We start from the raw sequence: 22085 nt of genomic DNA on the forward strand, positions 1-22085 counted from the left end.
CCCAGGTGGGATGGCTTTTTATTAAGCAAAAGGTGGGTCACACAGACAGCGAGCGATAATCAAGCCATGCCCCAACATTCTTGCTCTGAAAAAAACCTAGCCATATTGGATTCCCGAGGTGCTGAAGGATGACTGATGGTGCATGCGTCTCCCCACTGCTGGCCTCTTAACCTACTGTGGGCAATGTGGGGGTCCATTGCGTCTTCAATGGCCTGTTGTACCTGAGATGTGTTGGAGGCACACTCTTCCCTTGGTGTGAGGTCGTAGGCCACAGAGACACTACAAAAGCTAGCACTGTGTGGCAGGAGTGTGGGTCCTTGGTGTGGGGGTCAGGGACTTTTGCCTTGAGTGGCGATAGCCAGTCTCTTTTGTCCCTGTAACAGACTACCCAGAAGCAAGGAAGGAAGGCTCACCTATGACTCAGATTTTGGGGTTTGAGTCCGTCATGTCAGGGAGAGCCTGGTGGAGCAGCAAGCAGTTTCCGTTTTGTTCCACATGACATGGTACATGCCTTCATACATGGCCAAGTTCTCCTCCTCAGTTAACCCTGTCTGCAGACATCCTCTCAGATGGTCTTCCCCTCAGGAGGTGTTTGTTCTTCACTAACCTCCTGGGCACCTATAGTTGACTGAAGCTATCCACCACAGAGACCTCTTTTTTTTTTTTTTTTTTAAATTTCAGTTTTGAAACTCTTACAGGTTTAGGGTGTGTAGCCTATAGTAAGCACTGGCCACATGTTATAGCAACGTGGGTTGGTTCCATTTGTGTAGAAAGCGTTCCTGAAGCATCTGAGTGTGTCAGAGGCACCTGGAGCCCTCTGGAGTAGGAGAGACTAGGGCTGCACCTGGGGACACAGGCCTGGATCTGGCTTACAGGAATGGCGTGTCTGACCTTAGGCAGACTTAATTAATTCTCCTTGGTTTATCTGTACCAATGGTCAGAGATGCCTGACCATCTATCTCCTCTGTTCTGGCAAAGGATCAAATGGCGCTCTACACTTGAAAGGGCCCAAGGAGCTCCAGCAGCCACAGCTGCAGCAGTTACAGTGCGCTGCAGGCTTAGCTCAGGGCCACAGGCCTAGGGCAGGGGGCCAATGTAGAGTCTTGAACATGAGGGTCACAGGAAAGAGGTGGAAATTAAAACCTAGCTTGGCAACAGTAAATGTGGGAGAGATAGTGCATTTTATATTCAGAGTGAATTAACAGTAAAACTCGAGCTTACTGTCAATGGCCAAAAAACAAACAAACAAACAAACAAACAAACAAACAAAAAACCCACAAAAAAACCAAAACAAAACACAAAGCACAAGACAGTAATAACTCAACATTTATAGCCTAAATTTGTGTTTATATGATGAATTTTGACCCCAATAACAAAGTCAGTCCTATGCTAAGTGACAGAGAGCAAAGAAAAAGAGGGTTTGATGTGTGCTCTACGGGACTCTGAACAGTGGAAAGGATACCTGGTAAAGCCCATCGGAGAGAGGCGATGGCTGCAGGGTTATAGGTATCCCAGGCTTCAGATGCAGACACTGCTACCTAGACAGGACATTAATCCCAGGGACAAAATGTGGATAACTTGGTAGGATGAACTGATGGACGTTCTTCCTTATTGGCTAGCTTGGACAAGCTCTTAACTTTTTGTTTTTGTAAGGAGCAGAATGACTGGATAGAGTGCAGAACCTGCCCCCCCCCCCCCCCCGTGTGTGTGTGTGTGTGTGTGTGTGTGTGTGTGTGTGTGTGTGTGTCTTGTCTGTCTGTCTCTCTGTATGACTATATCTCAAAATCAAGTGTCATATGTGGCTTTGCAAACCAACAGTTGTGACATACCTGCCATCCACAGATCCTATGGCCATTTTGTATTCTGAGTCCCCGGGTATGTTTGAGCCACATAAGGAGGTTGTTTATCTCTGGGAATGGCACAAGTGTTGGCTTCTGGGCTGTGCATGGGGTGGAACAAAACAATCAATTTATAGAGTTCCACCTCAGTATTTAGGCTAAACAGTGTTTTAAGAGCGTACCGCTACAAAGACCCGGCTTCCTGCTTTCAGTATATACAGTAAGTTACATGAGACGCCACCTAATTGTAAAATGGGCTTTCTGGGAATGGTTTTATCTGTCTATAGGTGAATATAGGTTTGACCCTGTTTAAGGTAGGCTCAGACTGAGCTTGGATGGCCATTAGTTTATGTTTGCTATTAAATGCATTTTAACTTAAAGTATTTCCACCTTTGATGTTTTTGCTGAGATGTCACCCTATCTTACGTCTGGAGAAATAAATATGTGCTCTGTTATTTAGTGACTACAACCCCATATTAATTACACAGTTCTCATGCATTCCAAAACCAGAGCCTTGGATTAGTTGGGATTCACTGAAGGTGCGCTTGCTGGGTTGTGTGATACTGACTGTATGTGAAGACGTCATCATGCTTAATGTGTAGCATTTAGATATGGTGTCGGTGGTTTTAGTAGGTTTGTAGCTCAGAAATTAAGTTGCATACGGGAAGACAAGCATTATGAAAAATTCAAGTAGTAAGGTACCTCAATAATTTTATAACTAGGTGGTAAAGGCACAAATACTTGTCCTAACCAGAACCTTCATAAGTCAATATTTGAAAAGAAATCACCAGTTTGTCATATTAATTAAGAAACTTGAGGGTCAACTTTAGCCAAAAGTGAAACATAGGTCTCTAAGGGGAATCAACAAGCTTTGTTTGGTTAAGTGGGCACAAACCATCCCTGGTGCCTTCCCACATCTGGCTGTGGAGGAGACGATGGAATTTGACAGACTTAACTGCAAAATTCTTCTCCAAGCACATGCTGTCCTAGTGATGGATGAATGAGCTAGTGTCTTCTTGCATGCTTAGAGGCTCTATCCTTCTCCCATGCATGGAAACCAGACACTGTTGCGTTCATGGAGTGAAAGTCCCACAAAATAAACACATAAGCATCTTAATACCTTACGTGGTATTCTTTTATTGGACTTTAAAGTGTCTGTATACAGCTTGAACATAAAACGAATTTGCTATGCACGGAGATGTATCTCTGTCACATTGTGAGTTTACGGTCGTGTTTACTCATTAACTAGCCTGTCCCCAGAATACAGACTTACTGGGTTTTCAGTTCTCTGCTTAGAATGGCTGAGTTTGAAATACGTATTCATCATCGTCATGGCTTTTAAGAGCTTTCAGTTCTTTATGTGGCTCATTCGGTCAAAAGTGGAATTTTTGTCTAGATGCACAGGGCTTAGCAACCTTTCTTCAAGCTGGACAGTCTCTGGGGTCCTTTTATGGATCCAGGGATAGGCGTGTTGTTCCGTCCCGGTCTCTTCATGTTTGTCTTACCTGTATAGCATGATTACTCTGTTCTCTGCTCTTCCTGTGCCTCCGCTTAGGCTCCACTTGTTTTGGATTTTGTTTGTTTGATCAGTTGGTTGATTTGCTTGTTTGTTTGTTTGTTTGACAGAGGGTCTCACTACATAGTCTTGGAAATGTAGACCATGCTAGCCAAGAACTCATAGAGGTCTGTCTGCTTCTGCCTCTTGAAGGCTGGGAGAAAGGCCTGATCCACGAGACCCAGCCACGGTAACATTCTGAAGTGTATCTGTCTGAGTCTTCTAGTTGTATTTGTGATTTTAAATGTGTCTGTTTTCCTCTTCAAAGTGGAACCTCCCCAAACTGATACCATTTCTATTTTTATATCCATTATGACACGCTTGCGTGACAGTGTTTGGTACGCCGGAAGTACTCGGTATGCGTTTGCTGGGTGGATAGAGACAAGAACGGATGGCCCGCTCCTAGATAATCACACAGCCTTTCTGTCCTTCCATCTGGTAAAGTTTGTTTTTACCTCTTAACCTTGGGGATTTTTTTTCTCCCTTCAAAATAAGAGTTTTAGATTTGAAAGGAGTGACCTATTGGACAGTCTTTCCCCAGTGGTCTTTCCTGAAGACCCTAAAATCCTCTTCCATTGCCTTGAGTTTGTCCTACCAGAATCTCTGCCGACTCCTCCCCACTGCGAGGCACTGAGACAGTTTCTACCAGGAAGCATCTCTATGCCAAGGGAGGCTCGTTCTGCCAAGACAGACAAAACAAAGTCCCAGCCAGTTAGCTTTCCACGACCGACCGGGGAGGCAAGATGCAACACGCGCTTCTATTCTGGTCTAGTCACTTTTGCCTCTTCTTTTCCTTACTTAAGTTTCTCTGATGGCTTCTGAAGGCCAGAGGTTCAGGACTCTTCGTTTGGTGAACAAAACAATGAAGCCGTGTTGTAACACCAACAGGGCCTCTTCTCTCTTTGCATGAAAGTTGCTTAAGTACTAAATTCGAAACATGAAAGGGAAGGCAATTATAAATACAAATACCTTTCTAGCCTTAATACCACCTGCCTGGCTGTCTCATTTCCTTGTGGGTAGCTTCAGCCGGAAGATAGAGTGCCCTGTAGAGTAAAATAGGCACCATACAGCAAAGGATAAATTTGGTATTTATTTGTGAACTGTCAGTTTTATTGTGTTTGAGCAATTTAAATTTTTATAGCAAAGAAATATAATGTAGAATAGCCAAAATGAATACTTATAAATATGTGTATGTCTGGAGAGATGGGGTGGGGGAGAATCCTTTGAATTTGGTCACTTTTTTCTTTGTAATCCCACACATGACGCTGGCCTAGAATAGATGGTAGAATTCTTCCCCCCCCCCCCAAAATGCTTACAGATTTGGGCACAGAGAAAATACATTGAAGGAATCTGTCTTTTCTCTTACCACACCATGTAGTTATCAAAGAGAATTTGCAAACAATTAGAATCCAGTTTGATATGTTATATAGATATGATATGATATGATATGTAATTTTTCATTTATCATTAATGCCTGTGCATAATTGAAGAGGCATTTTCCTCTATGGAAACAAACAAACAAACAAACAAACAAACAGAATCCCTGAAAGTGATCCTTGTGTCTCTCCATGAAGCACATCTGGGGCAGCAGCTCATTCTGGCGAGCTCCCTTTCCAGGGAGATGATCTCTGTGGTTGTCACTGCTAGAACTTACCGCCCTGTGGTGGGGAGGAAACACCCAGTAAGCTGTTGGGTTTTTTTTTTGTTGTTTGTTTTTGTTTTTGTTGTTTTGTTTTGTTTTAAGTAGAGCCTTCTATCCATCATTTGTCATTTGTTATTGTTTATTGGTTGGGACAGGCTCTCCCTCTGTATGCCTAGCTCTCAGCAGCGGCTTCTCAGTGCTGCACTACAGGCATGTCCCGCCATTCACGGCTCCTTCTATCTTTAGTCCAACATTCTCTTGCCCCTTTCTTGTATGACATGAGGCTTGACTATCCTACTCAGTAGTGCCTCTGTGATGATAAGAATCTCTAAGCTCAATGTCAGTGTGCACACAGAGAGCAGGGGTGTGAGCGCACTTGCCTGTAGGAGCATAACTGCCTCATTCCACAGGGACCAGGGAGACCAAGATACTCTGTGTGATGTTCTCTGCCTGTGGCTCTGTGAACTAAACAAAATAGAATTAATTTAGCCTGGTGTACACATATGCACAATTAATCCCTCTGTGACATCTGGTTGTTTACTTGTGGTTTCGAGTAGCGGCGCTCTCTCGCTTTTATTATTAAGTGACAGTTCCTTGTATGGACCAATAAAACAGTTTACTCATATGGGGGAAGCAGAGTTAATGGTAAATATTTTGCTCACTGTTAAGGAAAACGTAAATGTGGTGTTACTGATTGAATGACCGCAGAAGTCATGTGTTAAGCATGTTACATTGGGCACATTCATTCTTCATGTCCTCTCTGTTGAAGATAGCTACCTTAAAATGAAAGGAATAAGACAAAGAAAAAGAAAACGACCAATGTAAATACCATCAGGACCAAAAAAGAAGATAACAGGCCAAATGAAAACCTCATAAAAAAAGGTTGCAAGCAAATGGATAAATCATAAACTTAAGTAAGGAGAAATTGGAGGAGATTCCCCACCGCCCCCACCCCCCAGCAAAGGGAAGGCTACAGTGTGTGTGCCTATGTGTGTATACACATGTGCATATGCTGCCCATCCTCAAGATATTCCAGGAATTCAAAACCTATAAAGGTGAAGGTGCCCCAGAGGACTTAAAAAAAAGAAAAAGCTAACACACAGGAGTGCAAGTTTCTTTGCAAGACAACGTGAGCGGAGTCTTTGGAGTTTGGGCAGGATGGAGGGCTTTGTCACTGAGTCAGGGAAACTGAGTCAAACATTATTGCTGAGGTTACATCGTCTCCTCTCAGGAGACAACCATGCTTAAGCCCGTATGCTGGAGCCTGAGGGTTTGCAAGGAGACCCTCCCCGAGGGCCATCCTAGCATCGCCCCTCTGTCACCTCTGTGGCTGGTTATCACTCAGCGACGTGACAACCTGTCTGTGTACCTGAAGTCTTTAGTAAGCGTATGTATGTTCCCTGTTTTCTCTGTGAGACAAGGTTTCCTGCGGCCCTGGATGCCCTCGTTATAGATGTGAGGGTGATATTGGACTCACGCTCATCCTGGTTTCATCTCCCGAGCACATGAGGCAAGAATTCCACCACCCTAGCTAGCTACAGCCATCCCTTTCACCATTTCTGATGTTTTTTGTCTGTTTGTTTGTTTGTTTGTCTTAGTTTGGTTGGTTTGGTATGGTTTTTGGTTTTTGAGATTAAAGCCTTACTGCAAAGCTCAGAATGGCTTTTGAACTCAGTGTCTTCCTGCCTCAGCCTCCCGAATGCCAGTAAGATTGTTTTTTTAAAGAACTTATTTAGGAAATATGAATGAATACCTGCTGCTTTTGAAGGCAGAGACTGAAACAAATGAAAGTAAGGGACCTGGAGACACTAGACAGAGAAATAGATCTGCTCTCGTTGGGGCCAAAAGATGATTTGCTCAAGCTAAAGAAACAGAAGAGCCTGGTGAAAACATACACAGGGAATATTTGGAAAGTTGAAAATGAAAATATCTGGTGTCTGCTTTTCAGTCTTCCCCCTGGTGGGGCTGCCTGACTGGAGCCACAGGGGAAGAGGATGCGCTCGGCCCTGACTCGACATGATGAGCTGGTGTGGGTGGTGGGGTGCTCCCCCTTTCTGAGGAACAGGGGAGAGGGATGGGGGGGGGAGGGAGGGTGGGACAGGAGGAGGGGAGGGAGGGGGCTACACTCTGAATGCAGAGTGAATAAATAAGTAAATTAATTATATAAAAAAGAAAATGCAAGTATTTATCAATCTGTAAAATGGAATATAAGAACTCAGAAGGAGTCATTTCAATGGGAGGCAGAGGCAGGCGGATCTCTGTGAGTTTGAGGCCAGCCAGGTCTACAAAGTGAGTCCAGGGGAGCCAAGGCTACACAGAGAAACCCTGTCTCAAAACAAAAACAAAAAACCAACAACAACAAAAAAACAAAACAAAAAGAGAGAGAGAAAGGAAAGAAAAAAGAAAGAAGGAAGAAATGTGGGTTATTTTTAACAAAGAAATAAATGTGCTGGGAGAAAGTTGAAAAATTCTCCCAGAACAAATGAAAGGACAAAGGGATGGAGAGCAGAACAGGAGATGGTGAAAAAATGGGAATATTGCTCTAGGAAGCAAGTTCCTCTGTGAGTTGAGTTCCATCAAAAGACACCGACAGAAGTTGAAGGGAAGGGATTTCCAAAGATACAGGGAAAAAAAATTATGAAAACTGAGAAGGAACATAGTTCTTTTGAAAGAGCCTACTGTGTGCCAGCACAGTGAAAAAGACAAAAGGCGTCCAGTTACTGCGAAACCTCAACATGTTGGAACTATGACAAGAAAACTGAATGCAGGCCTCTCAGGATGGTTGACAGTGACTTCCTGCAGTGCTCCCAGCTGCAGGGCACTCCTGAGAACTTAGTAGATGGCCCACCTTCCTGTACACACACACACACACACACACACACACACACAATGAATAGAGCACCATTGGTGTCGTGCCCTAAAACCCTGCCTCAGAACTGTCCCCTTCTAGCTTTGATGTTGGCTCAGGTTTGAGCAGCACCGGGGTGAAGAGTTGCAACAGCGCCTGGCTTCTAAACCTCTGTCTGTGCGGACTGAGCCTTACCGAGTCCTAAAGGACAACCGCTTCTTGTCTGAACACTGTGCAGTGCACACCCAAACTGCCTGACTCACAGTATCATTTGCAAACACAGAGAAGTGAATGGGAGATGAGGTCCAGGGAAATGAGAGCATAAACCGAGACCAGTTAACAGTCAGGGGTACAGGGGCACATTGTGCAAGTTGTCTCTCAGAACCAGGCAAGATGCTGGGGAATGCTGCGATTCTCTTCTGAAGCCTCTCCGGCAGATCTGGTCATTGGTAGTGGTCCATCGTCAAATCTTGAGTCCCTGCTGGTGGTGGGGGGCAGGACTGGGCAAGATCCTTCTATTCCATTTACTGTCTGGGTTCACCAAGTCCAGCAGAGTGATAGACTGAACCAGGAAGGGATTAAAGTCCTCAAGGAACCACAGTTCGAATTATATCAAAGAGCCTTAACTTGGAGCAGGTTGCTCTGTATAAGTAGTCACCTGTGTTTGTTTTCCTGTCCTCCTGGGAAGCTGGTGTGTGTGTGTGTGTGTGTGTGTGTGTGTGTGTGTGTGTGTGTGTGTGTGTTTCGGAGGTGGCAAGGGGTGCGTTGTACCATTTTCTGGTGCACCGAGGCATCTTGGGTCATCATGCCCATGAATGCCTCATATATGTGGACATTGGATGGTTAGTCCCATGAATGCTTACAGCATGTGTGTGGACGAGAACAACCGGGGACTGGAGATCCGCCATGTGGGTCCTAGAGTTCAAAGTCAGGTTGGTCAGGCCTGGCGGGGCAAGTGCCTTCACCTGTCGAGACAGCAATTGGCTTTGCTGTACACAAGTTATTTCACATTAAAATAAGTTTTTGGCAACTTCCGAATATCATCCCCTTCTCTTAGAATTTGTTGTCAATTTCTTTGTCAATTTCCAGAGGACCAACTTGCACTTCTACCTGGGATCAAAGAAGGGTTGTGTTGTATGTGGTATAAATGGGCTTTTGAGTGACGTGTTTTGTTTTTCATTTTTAACATGTGTTATAACTGGCAGATATACAGAGCCCTGATTGTTGCAGAACTGCTGTTAAAATGCTGTGTTGCAGCCATCCTTGTCCTGCTTGCCATCCAAAAGATAATTACCCTTTGTGTCGACCCGGGCTCTAGCTGAAAAGAACGGACACTGTCCTCTTTACGCCGTGGCTCCTCTGTTGGTCAGCACCGTTAGTTCCTAATCAAGGCTCTGCTTTCCTTCTGAAGCGCCCACGGTTGCCTTCCGTACTCGATGGCACAGCGCTCGTGGGCCAGTCTGAGCATGCACGCTCTCATAATGAAGTTCCCTCGTTAGTTTGTTCACAGAGGTGAGCAGAGGCTGTTGCTTATTTTTATCCATATGGGAGATACAGATTTCGCCTGCCAAATCTTTCTTTTAAAAGAAGTCTGATTCTGTGGGAAGTTAGCTGATTCAGCCAAAGTAGTTTTTAAGATGGCTCAAGGGAAATTTTTTGGGGGGCTGGGGTGGGGGCTCTGTGTGTGTGTGTGTGTGTGCGTGTGTGTGTGTGTGTGTGTGTGTTCGCGCGCACGTGACAGATACCGGAAATAAATGCCCTTTTAGTGTGCTTGTGCATGCAGTGTTGTGTTTTCATTAATAACTTTTCATTAATAACTTGTGATTATATATCGTGCTAAGCGGGTTGCTCATAAGTTTATATAGAAATCAGCATTTTCCCTATGGCCAGGCCAGACTGTACCAGTCCATACAGTTAATGTGCTCGCATGGTGGTGTTTGCATGGGATGGTCCCAGATTCAGCAGTTGTTAGTGGCAGCAGAAGAATAGAATTGGCGGGATACAAGTGGGGCGAGACAGTCCAAGTAGAGCGGCCTCTGCAGTAGCTCAAACATGGCTTCCCAGCCTCTGGAAAGGAGAGAGCCTCCTGTACATGGCATCCTTAAGTAGCCAAGACTGCATGCCCTTACACATCACGCCTGCAAGGCCTTGAGTTGCCTTTCATCTGGCGCAGTAGGTAAGGGCGCACAGTTGAAATTATTGGCAGACGTGTCTTACTCATCAAGGAGCAAGAGTTTGATTGGGTCAGGAATTCCAGTGTGGTGGTGGTGGGGGAAAAAAAACCTGCTATTCCGGCTTCTCGCCAACAGAGACTACTCCATTCTGAACGTCCCATTTCTCACCCTGGAAGTAAATTGTCACCATTTAAATCCACTTAGCAGTGTGCGCCGAGTGTTTTCGAAACACCTGGACATTCTGGGGATCGCAGCGAGTTGAAAGCGGAAGCAGTCAGAACCGTGTCAAGCGGCCCCCCTCGCCTCAGCTGCGTTTTGCGCTCAGAAATTCCCACTCAGGGTTACGTTCAGAGCTGGTGTGCCCAGTATAGGACCAAAGAATCACGTTACTAGTATGTGGAGGTTTGTGCATTCAGCCATTTTCTGAGGAGCTGCAGAAGTTGTTTTCATCTGTAATGTTCCGTACCTGCCAAGCAAGATGGAACCCCTATGCCTTAGAAAACGCCTTGCATCTAACACTAACCCTGAAAATATCAGACCGAACGGAAACTCCTCTGGAGTTAAACTTGGTCCCAAGGCCAGAGCTGTAGAGCAGGGACCCCATCTTGTGTGTAGGAGACGACAAAGCCTTGTCTACACTCTGGAAGTCAGAAGAACCCCCCCAAAGATAACGTGACCCCCAAACATAACATCTAAGCAGGTTGTTGCCATGGAAACCAGAATATCATCTTCTGTCTTCTGCATCTGTTCTTGCCTGTCCTTTGGCTGGGTTTTCTCACCCACTCCTGCCAGAGCATCTATTGTACATGGCACCTCATCACTCAGAAGCCTCAGGCCTCTCCCCACAGATGATCCCGATAGGAAAGCCGTTGCTTAACGTGATTTTCAGGGGCTGACTTGACATACTCTCATTTCAGCTACCTTACTCTTTCAGTTGTTTTAAGATTTATCTATTTGTTTTTATTTATTTATTTTTGGTTTTTCAAGACAGGGTTTCTCTGTATAGCCTTGGCTGTCCTGGACTCACTTTGTAGACCAGGCTGGCCTCGAACTCACAGTGATCCGCCTGCCTCTGCCTCCCGAGTGCTGGGATCAAAGGTATGCGCCACCACGCCTGGCCAAGATTTATTATTTTTATTCATGTACACATGCAAATGTGTGTATGTTATATGTATGCAGGGGCCCTCCGGATAGGTGTTGGATCCATGGGCCCCCCAGTAACAGGTGATTTGTGACCCCTTCATTGTGGGAACTCGGATCCGAACTCCGAGCCACTGGAGGAATAGCAAGTGTTCTTCTTCGCCTGTGACTCATCTCTTTAGTCTCTGCCAGCTCACACTGGAAGGTCAACCTCTCTATCTGTGTCTGTGAACACTGTCTCCCGGCCAGCCAAGCACACTTCCAGTTCCTCGGGAAGACACTCAGCTTCATTCTCTCTTGTTTGAGTGGCTGGCATGCGGCTCCACTTTGCTGAGCTAAGTCTTCATCCCTGGAGTCTCATCGGTATCATCGGTAGCTTTATTAGCAAGTTTTGCTGACCTTTCTTTGCTTTTCCCACTGCCCTGGAGGTGTCAGGCCCTTCTGCTTTTCACTGCTCTTCCTTCCTTCTCACAGCACAAACCCTGCTGCATCTGGTGGTGTGGTGTGGTGTGGTGTGTGTGTGTGTGTGTGTGTGTGTGTGTGTGTGTGTGTGTGTGTGTATCTGTCTGTCTGTTCATCCCACTCCCCTCTTCCCAGGACTTGAGGATCCAGGGATGTCGAGCACACCTTGATCTTGTTACGGCTAGGTCTCCCTCCAGCATTCTTAGAATAAATATCATCGGAGAAAATTGGTGTGCCGTGTTTGCCTCTGCATTTCATGGTATCTGGCAAAGTTCAATGAAAAATGACATTGGCAACAAAGTGAAGGCATTATTTTTGGACCTACCTGGGGCTCCTGTTTTTCCTGTGGCCACTGGAAGCTGGAAGGAAGCAACTGTCCGTCTGCCCTCCACCAGCCATGCCCCGAAGGTCTGTTTGTCTTGAAGGGACTAATTACAAGTCACCTCAGCAATGATTTGACCACGGAACTCTCTGGACCATCAACAAACAGAAGACCAAATATTCCTAGTCTCCGATGGGATGGGTTGGTGCAGGGCTTAACCATGGGGCAGGGGAAAGAAGCCATGTGTGTATGTGTTTAGCCTGGTCGATGGATAAGGAATCTGATTTTAATCAAGCACTGCACACATTCTGCCTCAGCACAAATCAGCTGTGGGGCTTTTGAATGTGTTGATGAATTTGGGCATTTATCCGTATTTGGAGAAAAGCTGAAGTTGAAACTGAATGAGATCTTTGTCTTTGGCAAGCGGCTGTTTAGAGTGCAATCGCTGAAATACATTTGAGTTTCAGGTGATAAGAGATTTTTTTTTCCATTAAAAAAATGTAGTTACTTCTCTCTCTCTTTTTTAAACCCCTCTTTCATAACGTAAAGCAAGGGTTTTTTATTTGTTTGTTTTTGTTTTAAACTGGTACCTATCAGGTGGTAGTTTGCCAGTTAGTCTAAGGTAATAAGAAACTCGAATTTGGATTTGATTCGGTTCCATTAGGGCAGATTTCAATTTTTGTGATACAGGGGCTATTCTCCTGGCGCTTGTAAGGGATTTTTGTGTTGGGCAGTGAGGCTGACAAAGACCACACTGTGCATGCTCCATCTAGAACGGAGCACTTTCACACTGCAATTTAGGAGCTGTGCAGTTCAGGAAATTGCTGGCTTTGGCTGGGCCGTGCTTTTACTGCAAGGAAAATTTTATTCGTCACTCAAGTAATTGGCAGTTTTAATACCTTGTTCATAATTACCTTATAAACAAATGAATATATAAACCAAAGATTGTGTGGCTTGTTATCTAACTTGTAGCCTTATTTGACCAACACGATAGGTACCTGTGGGCCTCCTCCTCCCTCGAAAAACCCATTTGCCTCATTTATTATTAAAAAAAAAACCCTAATAATAACAAACCAAACACTACAGCTATTGTTTTCTTTTTGTTGTTCAAAAACACTATTTAAGTTTAGGTAGTCTAGCCCCAGGCAACTTGGACCCAAACCAGGTACAGACTTGAAGGGAGATGTGGGACAGACAGGAGGGCCTGGGCATCTCAGGGCGCCATGCAGCTGGTGGAGGGCATCCTGGTGATAGAAACACTGGGCTATGTAATTTAAAAGAAAAATTCTGTCGCCCAAATTGTGCTTTCGTTCAGCCCCTATACCCTGACCCTAAGGCCTCTTGGCTTGGCTTGGACAGCCTCCGTCTCCAGGACCTAGAAACTAATTGTCTCACTTGCTTTAGCCTGTACCTCACAGCTAGATCAAGGAGTTTGTACTCTGGCAAATCCAGATGTGGGAAATGCTCAAAAATCAAAGGTCATGGCTGATATGACTCTAAACAAAGCCCATGGACTTGGTAATTGGCGACTTGTACGTAGAACTGCTGATTTTATTCCTTTTTTTTTTTTTTTTTTTTTCTTTTCGAACTTGACTGTCATCTTAGCTTTTAAGATGTACACTGTCAGCTTGGTACCCTGTGAGGAAATGCTGGAGTTACATTCTCTGATGACTTGGACCTTAAAAGATCAAACACACAACACCCCAAAGTCCTTAAAAGGAAGAGACTGGGAGGTTTTAACTGCAGTTTGAGAAGCTTTCCCAGTCTGGGTTTCTCTTTCTATTATTTGCTGTGAAGAAAGCAGCACCTGGCATTTGCTGCATCATCGGGGGCTCAGCCTTCTAACTTCAAGTGGGTGCTGAGCACACACCCCCCTGGACGCCTGTCTCTATGAGGAGAGGAGTGCAGGCACAGACTGAAATGGGCCCTGGCTACTGCTGTGAGGATGTACCAGCGAGCCGGTTGGATTTCCACATCAGTTGGAAAGTAGACGTTGGGAATTGTTTTTGTCAAGGGTGTGAGAGGTAGCAGACCTTTCTGAAGAAGCATGTACAAGTGAGAATTCGGTTGCCAAAATGTCAGTGTGCGTTCTGTGAAAGAAACCAAGGATTGATTGGGGACCGACCTAGAATTACTGTGTGAGGTGATTCAGAAGTGGTTGGACCGGTTACTCAAAAGAGCCTGGGTTTCCCAACTTTAGATTCTCTATTGTATTTGGAAGAGAGAAATTAGTTTATGATTGAATGACATAATCTATGAGACTCGTTTAGCGTAGGGCTTGACACCTATTGTGTGTTCACCATTGTTCCTGGTTTCATCACACTCCCAACACAGAGGCATGACCATGAATTCTCTCCCGCCTCAGAGGAGTTTGCAGTATGGCAGAGACCAGTGATGTGCGTGCTATAATGAGATGCAGTGTAAGGTTTGGGAGCCCACGTTAGAGGGCTGCCTAACCTCTGAGGTGAAGAGGATGTCCCTGAGTTATTAATAAAAGGGTAATAAATCCAAAGTACTACAGAAATCCAGCTTTTGGTAAGCAACATACACACATAGGGGCTATTTTCCGACTAAGGAGAAAACACATACAAAATACATTTTCTAATTTCCTTGTGAAGAGTTACTGCAAACTGCAGAACGACTGGGGTGATGTGGTCGTAAGACGCAGCTCCCCGTGTGCCACGTTCAGATCTCCTGGCTGTTCCTTAGGTTGTGAAGGGAAACCCTTGCTAAGGTTGTTCCCAGCTTTTTTACTTAAAATGTTTCCCCCTGAAATGTCCATGCTACTCTAACTTATGTGACAGTTGAGCTGGCTTGTCTGCCCAGTTCACTCCTGCTTTCTAACAAAACTGTCACTTGGTGCTAAGTAGTGACAGTACTGAATAGCTATAGTACCTTTGTCCATTTGTAAGAGTTTGACTAGGCTTCCCCCTCCCCCATTTGAAACGCAGTAGAAAGGTGGTGGGAATGTTCCACCTCATTTGATGCCTTGGCTGTTGCTCTCTTGAAATACAGATGCTGTGATAAAAGGAACACTTTCTTGTTTGAGACACAGTTTTCTCACATACCATATTTTTTGGACCATAAGACTCACTTTTTTACCCCTAAAAGTGTGTGTGTGTGGGGGGGATTAGGTGTACCTTATGGTCCGATTGCTGTTTGTATTGTTTTTCTTGTTTTACTGCTTTAAAAACTGGGTGCATCTTATGGTCAGTTGAGTCTTATGGTCTGAAAAATATAGTAGTTTGGCCTTACCCAGTACTTCCGCCTCTGCCTCCTGAGTGCTAGCATTAGAAGTGTGCCCTCCAGGGATATGTACGCGTGCGCGTGCACGCGCGTGAACGTGTGTGTGTGTGTGTGTGTGTGTGTGTACATTATATTTAAAGAGCTATATGTAACCAGTGACTACCATTGTGGTCTACTTTGGTCTGTTGTTGAGACTGATAATGTCAAGTATCTACCTGTATCTAGAGGTTTTTCAGGCTGGTGACTCTTCTGGGATACCTTTGTAACACAGAAAGAGAATGTAGCTCATTTGCTGGCAACTTAGTAACTTGCTGTAAAGCAGGGGATCTTTCTAGCAAGGCACTAAAGCAGCCACAGGGTGATGAGTATTGGTACTGTGGTGTGAGAGCACTGTTTAAAAAAAAAAGCATCAGATTAGGAATCAAGGAATAAGGCTGGCTAGATGGTTCTGAAGGTAAATGTGCCCACTGTGCAAACCTACATAGCTGACTGGGATCCCCAGATCCTGTGGAAACACACCAAAATGGATATAGAAAACTTGACTCCACATGTGTAGCCCTCTTTCACTAATAGTAATAAATACAATAAGTTTAAATACATGTGTCTATAAATAATATGTATTATATTATATATAGAAAGAATGGGGATCAAGGATATGTATGTATATATGAATGTATGTGTGTATATATATCATATATATATATATATATATATATATATATATATATATAATGGGGAGTGACAGCAGTGTAGCTTGGTGTGCCTACTCGGTGCTAGACACTTCATTTACTATCTCATAAAACAGGAGGACTTAGAAAAATAGTCTGAAAGAAAAATGATCAAGCAGTTTGGGTTTAAGATCATGACACCTGGATACGCCAACTGTCCTTTCAGAGTAGTGTAGGGACAGTCCTCACATACTCCGGTATGACCTCAGAGAACACAGGGCCATGGGGTTGCTGCTTGCCTTTAAGAAGTACTGTTTGGATCAACTAATTCCTAATTCTTCATACTTCCGAAGAACAAATCAGGGGTAGTTGACACCCTTGCTCTTCCCCCTTTGGTCTGTACTCCTCACCCGTTGCCTGTACTGTGTTTTAATGGTAGGGCTGGGAACAGCATTGACGAAATCCTCCCTGAACAGCTGGAAGCCTTCCAGTCCCTTGAGGCTTTGGACCTGAGCAACAACAATATTTCAGAGCTTAGAACTGCATTTCCACCCTTACAACTCAAGTATCTGTGAGTACAAATTACCAAAGTCCTTCGCCCACCATGAGAATATTGTTATAATGGGGGGAGGGTGTGCTTCGAGATACAGCAAACTCAATTTTGCCGCTGTTGGTTTAAAGTGTAATTTTCTTATTGACTTGAAATTAGCAATAACCCTAAATAGGTATGATCTTCTTTCTTACAATTTTGTATCACAATTTTTAAAAAATCCCAAACTAGAACATTGCTGTGTTTATTGGTAACAAGTTCCAAACAAAGTATATATATAAAACAAATATTTGTCTCCTTCAAAGATCTGTCAGTGTATTTGTATTAGCTGTAACTCAATCCTAACAAGAAGCCATATAATAAGGGAGGTCTTATTTTGACTGACAGTTTGAGGGAACAGTTCATGGCATGATGGGAGAAGTGGCAGACAGCCTTGTCACATTGAGGTCAGGAAGTTAGGCCAGATTATAAAACTCCAAGTCCCACCCTCTCTAGTGTATTTCCTTTAGCTAGGCCCCACCTCCCAAAGGTTCTACGACCTCCTAAAACAGTGCCACCTGCTGGAGAATAGGAGTTTCAGCTCATGAGTCCGCACAGGACATTTTATATTAAAGCTACAGTGTGTGAATCTCTTTATTTTTATTTTTCTTTATTTTTTCTGGGCACTGGATATGGCATCCAGGGCATCTAAACACGTACCAGGTGAGCACCCTGCCAGTGAGCCATCTCCCAGCCCATGTATGTAAACCTTAATTCGTTCCACAGGGATCTCAGTATTATCGATTTTAAGTGCGCGCTGATGGTTTTCTGCAGAGTCTGTGCAATGGGGAGACTGAAAGCATTTTAACTTCCCAGAGAAGCCTGACCAAGCCTCTGACCTTCAAACTCCCGACAGGTGTATCAACGGCAACCGGGTTATGTCTATGGAACCCGGGTATTTTGACAACTTGGCAAGCACGCTCCTGGTGCTAAAGCTGAACAGGAACCGGATCTCAGCCATCCCCCCGAAGATGTTCAAACTGCCTCAGCTACAGCACCTGTAAGTGAATATGGCCCCTTGGGCATCATGGTCTCACCCCGACCTCTTTGCTGTCTGTATTCTGATGCCCATGGTGTGGCAGAAGTCTAGAGGCAAGCAGGTGACTACCTTCCCTTTCGTGGCGAGCGTGGTGGGAATCTCCAGATGGGGAAAAGGCTTCCCTATTACCTCACGCCAGCTGCTGCCTGACAAGACATGCTAGACAGTTGCTGGAGAGGCAAACCGTGTGACCACTGAGCTGCCCCTTCACAAAGGTGCCATTGTGGACCAGGAGAAACCGCACAGTCAATAGCTGTGGTTTATGAGAATATAATACCAACAACTCCAGGACGCTTTGATAGCCTAAGCGGCTGTAAAGAACTGTCTTGTTAAGAATCGTAGAATGGCTTGTGAACAGGCTCCCGCGATGGCACTTTTCAACCTTGGCTGCACATTACAGAGACTTGGGGAATTTTTCAAAACCCCCAGTGCCCAGACTGCACCCAAGACCAATTATACTAAAACCTTTGGGGATTGCAGTTCCAGCTTCAGGGACTTTTAAGGCTCCCTAGGTGGTTCCTAGTGTTCAGCAGAAATAGAGAGCTGCAGCCTGCAGGAAAGTACCAAACTGAACATTTAATTGGGAATGGTGGTAAAACCAGCTTCGTGCGCCACCCCGGAGTAGGCACCCTCCTTTCCCGGGAGGTTAGCACCCTCCTTCTATATCAACAAAAGACAAATATCTACTTGTTTGCTGCTACCCCTGAGTGGACAACAGTTTAGAAATGAAAGCCTAATGTCGTTTCTGTATTATTCCAAATATGTATCATGCGTTTTATACAGACACTCACTCCCTGTAATAAATTGAGGGAGAAAAATGAAATTCTTGTCAGTGAATTGTCTGGAAATTGTCAGCTATTCTGTGTAGTTTATGACTGACTGGGTTAAATATACTGTAGTGTAGGACACATGTTAGAATTTAATTGTCCTATGAACTAACTGCTTAATTGTGATACTCCTATGCAGCGAACTGAACCGAAACAAAATTAAGAACGTGGATGGACTCACATTCCAAGGGCTTGGTGCACTGAAGTCTCTGAAGATGCAAAGAAATGGAGTAACAAAGCTCATGGATGGAGCTTTCTGGGGGCTGAGCAACATGGAGATCCTGTAAGTATAGGGTTATCACAGTCCCCACTCAGCTACAATGACCCCAGCACACTCAGTGGACGCTCATTAAATCCTCATAATATACAAGCATGGTTACGATTGACTCAGTGATGTTTCAGACGAACTGAGAATTTAGAAGGATAGAAGAAATCTTTTGCTGATGTCTCTGTATTTCAAAGCCAAGTGTCTAGGCACATCAGGGATACGTCATAAGTTGCAGCCAGCCATGCATGCCTTTGAAGAGACTAGATCATGAACTCTGGGTCTCAATGTACACATAGGCAGCTGGACCATAACAACCTAACCGAGATTACCAAAGGCTGGCTCTACGGCTTGCTGATGCTGCGGGAGCTCCATCTGAGCCAGAATGCCATCAACAGGATCAGCCCGGATGCCTGGGAGTTCTGCCAGAAACTCAGTGAGCTGTAAGTTGCCTTTTATTCCCCCATAGGTTGGAGAGCAGGGATCTTGCTGGAGCTTGACTTTCTTACCGCTGGTCTGTGAAATTTTCGTAACAAAGTTGCCAAGGCGACAGCAGCTTTGCTGCGTGCCCTGGTCGCTGCATTTCTGGCGGTGATAAGTTGAAGCCAGCTCAGTTCTCTGGCGCGTTGACAAAAGCAGTCATTGTTTCATGAACTATTTATTTAATTTTAATTACTGGGATTAGAAGTAATATTTACCTGGATACTGTTAGGGTAGAATGTTAAAACAGGATTACCGTAGTTACATCTATTACCCTCTCTTTTAGAAAACAGATTATTGTGTTGAATGGAAAGATAAAAGCTTTGTTGTTGTTATTGTTTGTTGTTGTTCTTTTCAGAGACCTAACTTTCAACCACTTATCAAGGCTAGATGACTCCAGCTTCCTTGGCCTAAGCCTACTAAATGCCCTCCACATTGGGAACAACAAAGTCAGCTACATCGCTGATTGTGCCTTCCGGGGGCTTTCCAGTTTAAAGACTTTGTAAGTTACACATTTTGCTCTCAGTACACGAGCCTAATTGGTTCCTAAATGTGCCCACTTTTCTCCCAGCAGATTCCCTTTGTTGTTGAGGAAATGTGTACAGCCTCCAAAGCGGGGTCTTAATCTTTCCCAGAGCAGTTTGATTAGAATAGAACCAATTCGTCCATGTGTGTTTCTTAAAGGGATTTTAAAAAAGGACACTGATCAGACTGCCCGGTGATTGCACACAGGACCACTAGGAAGTTCAAAAGTGCTGAACAGAAAAACAATTTGAAGTTTACTAATTGTTTTCCTTATGAAATATAGATTAAAAATAACCCAGAGCAAAAAGGACTGTAGGGAGGGCTTGAAGGAAAGGTGAATGTTTACTCTTCAAGTTACCCATCCCCTGCTTTCTGTCCTAAAGAAGAAAAGTATTGAATTAACTGACCTTTTGAAAAATCTCTCCACTGTTAATTTAATGCCGTGCAGTGAGCTCCAGGGTTTTGCACTCTCAGAAATCTGCACCATCCTGCATGTGAACCATCACATAGTAGAAAGACGAGTCGTGTGCTTTGGCACAGTGTCTGTGTGATGGGAACTTCGTTTTAAAATTTAATGTATTTTGTTGTTTGAGACTTTAGAGTTTAGCCATCTTCATGGAAGGCTTAACAGGGCTGCGGCTGTTGTCTTAGTTTAGGGGCAATTTTTTTAAATGTTGGATTCAGGATGTGAGGGCACCTGGGAGAACTGAGTTTCTTATTCTGAAGTGGGTAAAGAAGGTGGGGAGGATTAGGAAGACTTCCTTACAAATGGCACACCACGTAGGTGGTGACCTGAGGTTTCTGCAAAGTGTCTCTAAAGAGAATACTGTGTGTTCCTTAGGGATCTGAAGAACAATGAAATTTCATGGACCATCGAAGACATGAATGGAGCCTTCTCCGGGCTAGACAAACTGAGGCGCCTGTGAGTATACTTCTGCCTGCCCCGTGACTTACAATGGTCGTCTTCATTGACGTCAGACCCATAGCTGATGTCACAGAGAGTTAGAAGTAGATATGCCGTCAGGTTGCACCCTTGATCCTTGTCCTACCTGAGTACTGTTGCCTATGATGTGTGAATATTTGAAAGGTAGAAAATTCAATCCTGGAGTTTCACTAACCACTCCCTTTGATACCTAGTTAAGAACTTGAAAACTATTTTGGCTGTTACCCATTAGGAACAGTCACTGTGTGGGAAGCAAGTACGCTTGCGCCAGCATTTAGAAGGTGTCCTTGTTGTGCTATAGTTACGAGATTGTCCACTGCCCACAAATCACGCTGCATCAGAGTCCAAAAAGGGTGCGAACACATCACATTTTGCCATGAAAAGGTCTTGTATATTGTTCTGTTTTCAATAGGTGGAGGAAGGGCCCAGAGAGGAGGGGAGAAGCTCCTCTGAGGGGCAGCGCGATTCCCCAGGGAAACTTACGCAGCACCTGTATTGATTACTTTTCTATTTGCTGTGAGAAAATATGACCAAAAGTAACGTAACAGCTTATTCTGGCTTACAGTTCTAGACAGCTAGATGTCCACAGCCATAGGGAAGGCTTGGCGGTGGCAGCAGGAAGCTGAAAGACCACGCCTTTGCCACACGAATGAAACGGAGTGACCTGGGAGTGGGGCCAGGCTGTACCCTTGCAGAGCCCAACCCCGGCGGTGGCGTGCTTCCTCCAGCAAGGCCTCACACTCTACAAGGGCTCTAGCAGTCAGGCCAGCTGGGGACCACATGTCCAAATACACGAGCTCATGGGGGAGCATTTCCTATCAAAGCTCCTGCGCGGAGGCCGTCTGTTGAAGGCTTTGAAACCCACATAAGTCATGTTATTGAACAAGATACCAGGAGTCCAGGATTTCGAGTCACATTGTTTAATTGAAGAAGCCAGTATTGTTCATAAGTGTAAATAGGCTTTTAAAGTAAGAGTTCTGCTCCTAAAAGGACTTTTTAAAATTAACTACAATGTGATTGTACCCTCTCCCCCTCCCCGCCCCTTCCCCAACCCCCAGAATACTCCAAGGAAACCGGATTCGCTCTATTACCAAAAAGGCCTTCACTGGTTTGGACGCATTGGAACACCTGTGAGTAACTGGAATTTAGTTCCCCTAAGAGTGGCCCAAGAGGGTTTCTGTTTATGAAATGCTTGTGCCAGTGTTCTCGCCGTGTAAAAAACCCATTTACACATCGACCTGTCACCTATCAATCTTGCCTCCTATTTACCTGTAGTCGATTCCTTTTTATCTGTGCGCTTTCCTGGTGTATGGTCCGGATGCATACATATACACACGTATACATGTAGTACTTAACAAGAATGCTGCCCAGTCACCGTTGCTACCGTTTTAAAAAGTTAAATAGAATCCCCAAAGATTCATGGATCCCGTTTGACAGTTAAGATGCCTTGAATTTTAAAGATCAAGAAGATGTCCTTGAGAGTGACACGGTGGAGGAGACTTGAGGGTGGGTGGCGGTGTCT

General features: G+C 44.6%; 1 protein-coding gene across 1 annotated transcript in view; it reads left to right on the plus strand.

The window, feature by feature from the left end:
- The window catches only part of LRIG3 (leucine rich repeats and immunoglobulin like domains 3), a 50771-nt gene that overhangs the window by 12828 nt on the left and 15858 nt on the right, over positions 1-22085 (plus strand). Inside the window, exons 4-10 of the mRNA XM_084760419.1 lie at positions 16335-16466; positions 17341-17484; positions 18490-18633; positions 18915-19058; positions 19454-19597; positions 20462-20542; positions 21622-21693. Coding sequence (XP_084616545.1) covers positions 16335-16466; positions 17341-17484; positions 18490-18633; positions 18915-19058; positions 19454-19597; positions 20462-20542; positions 21622-21693 — 861 coding nt within the window. The remainder of the gene's footprint in view (positions 1-16334; positions 16467-17340; positions 17485-18489; positions 18634-18914; positions 19059-19453; positions 19598-20461; positions 20543-21621; positions 21694-22085) is intronic.

Source organism: Acomys minous (assembly GCF_964271855.1).
Source record: "Acomys minous genome assembly, chromosome: 15".
Classification (NCBI taxonomy): Eukaryota; Metazoa; Chordata; class Mammalia; order Rodentia; family Muridae; genus Acomys; species Acomys minous.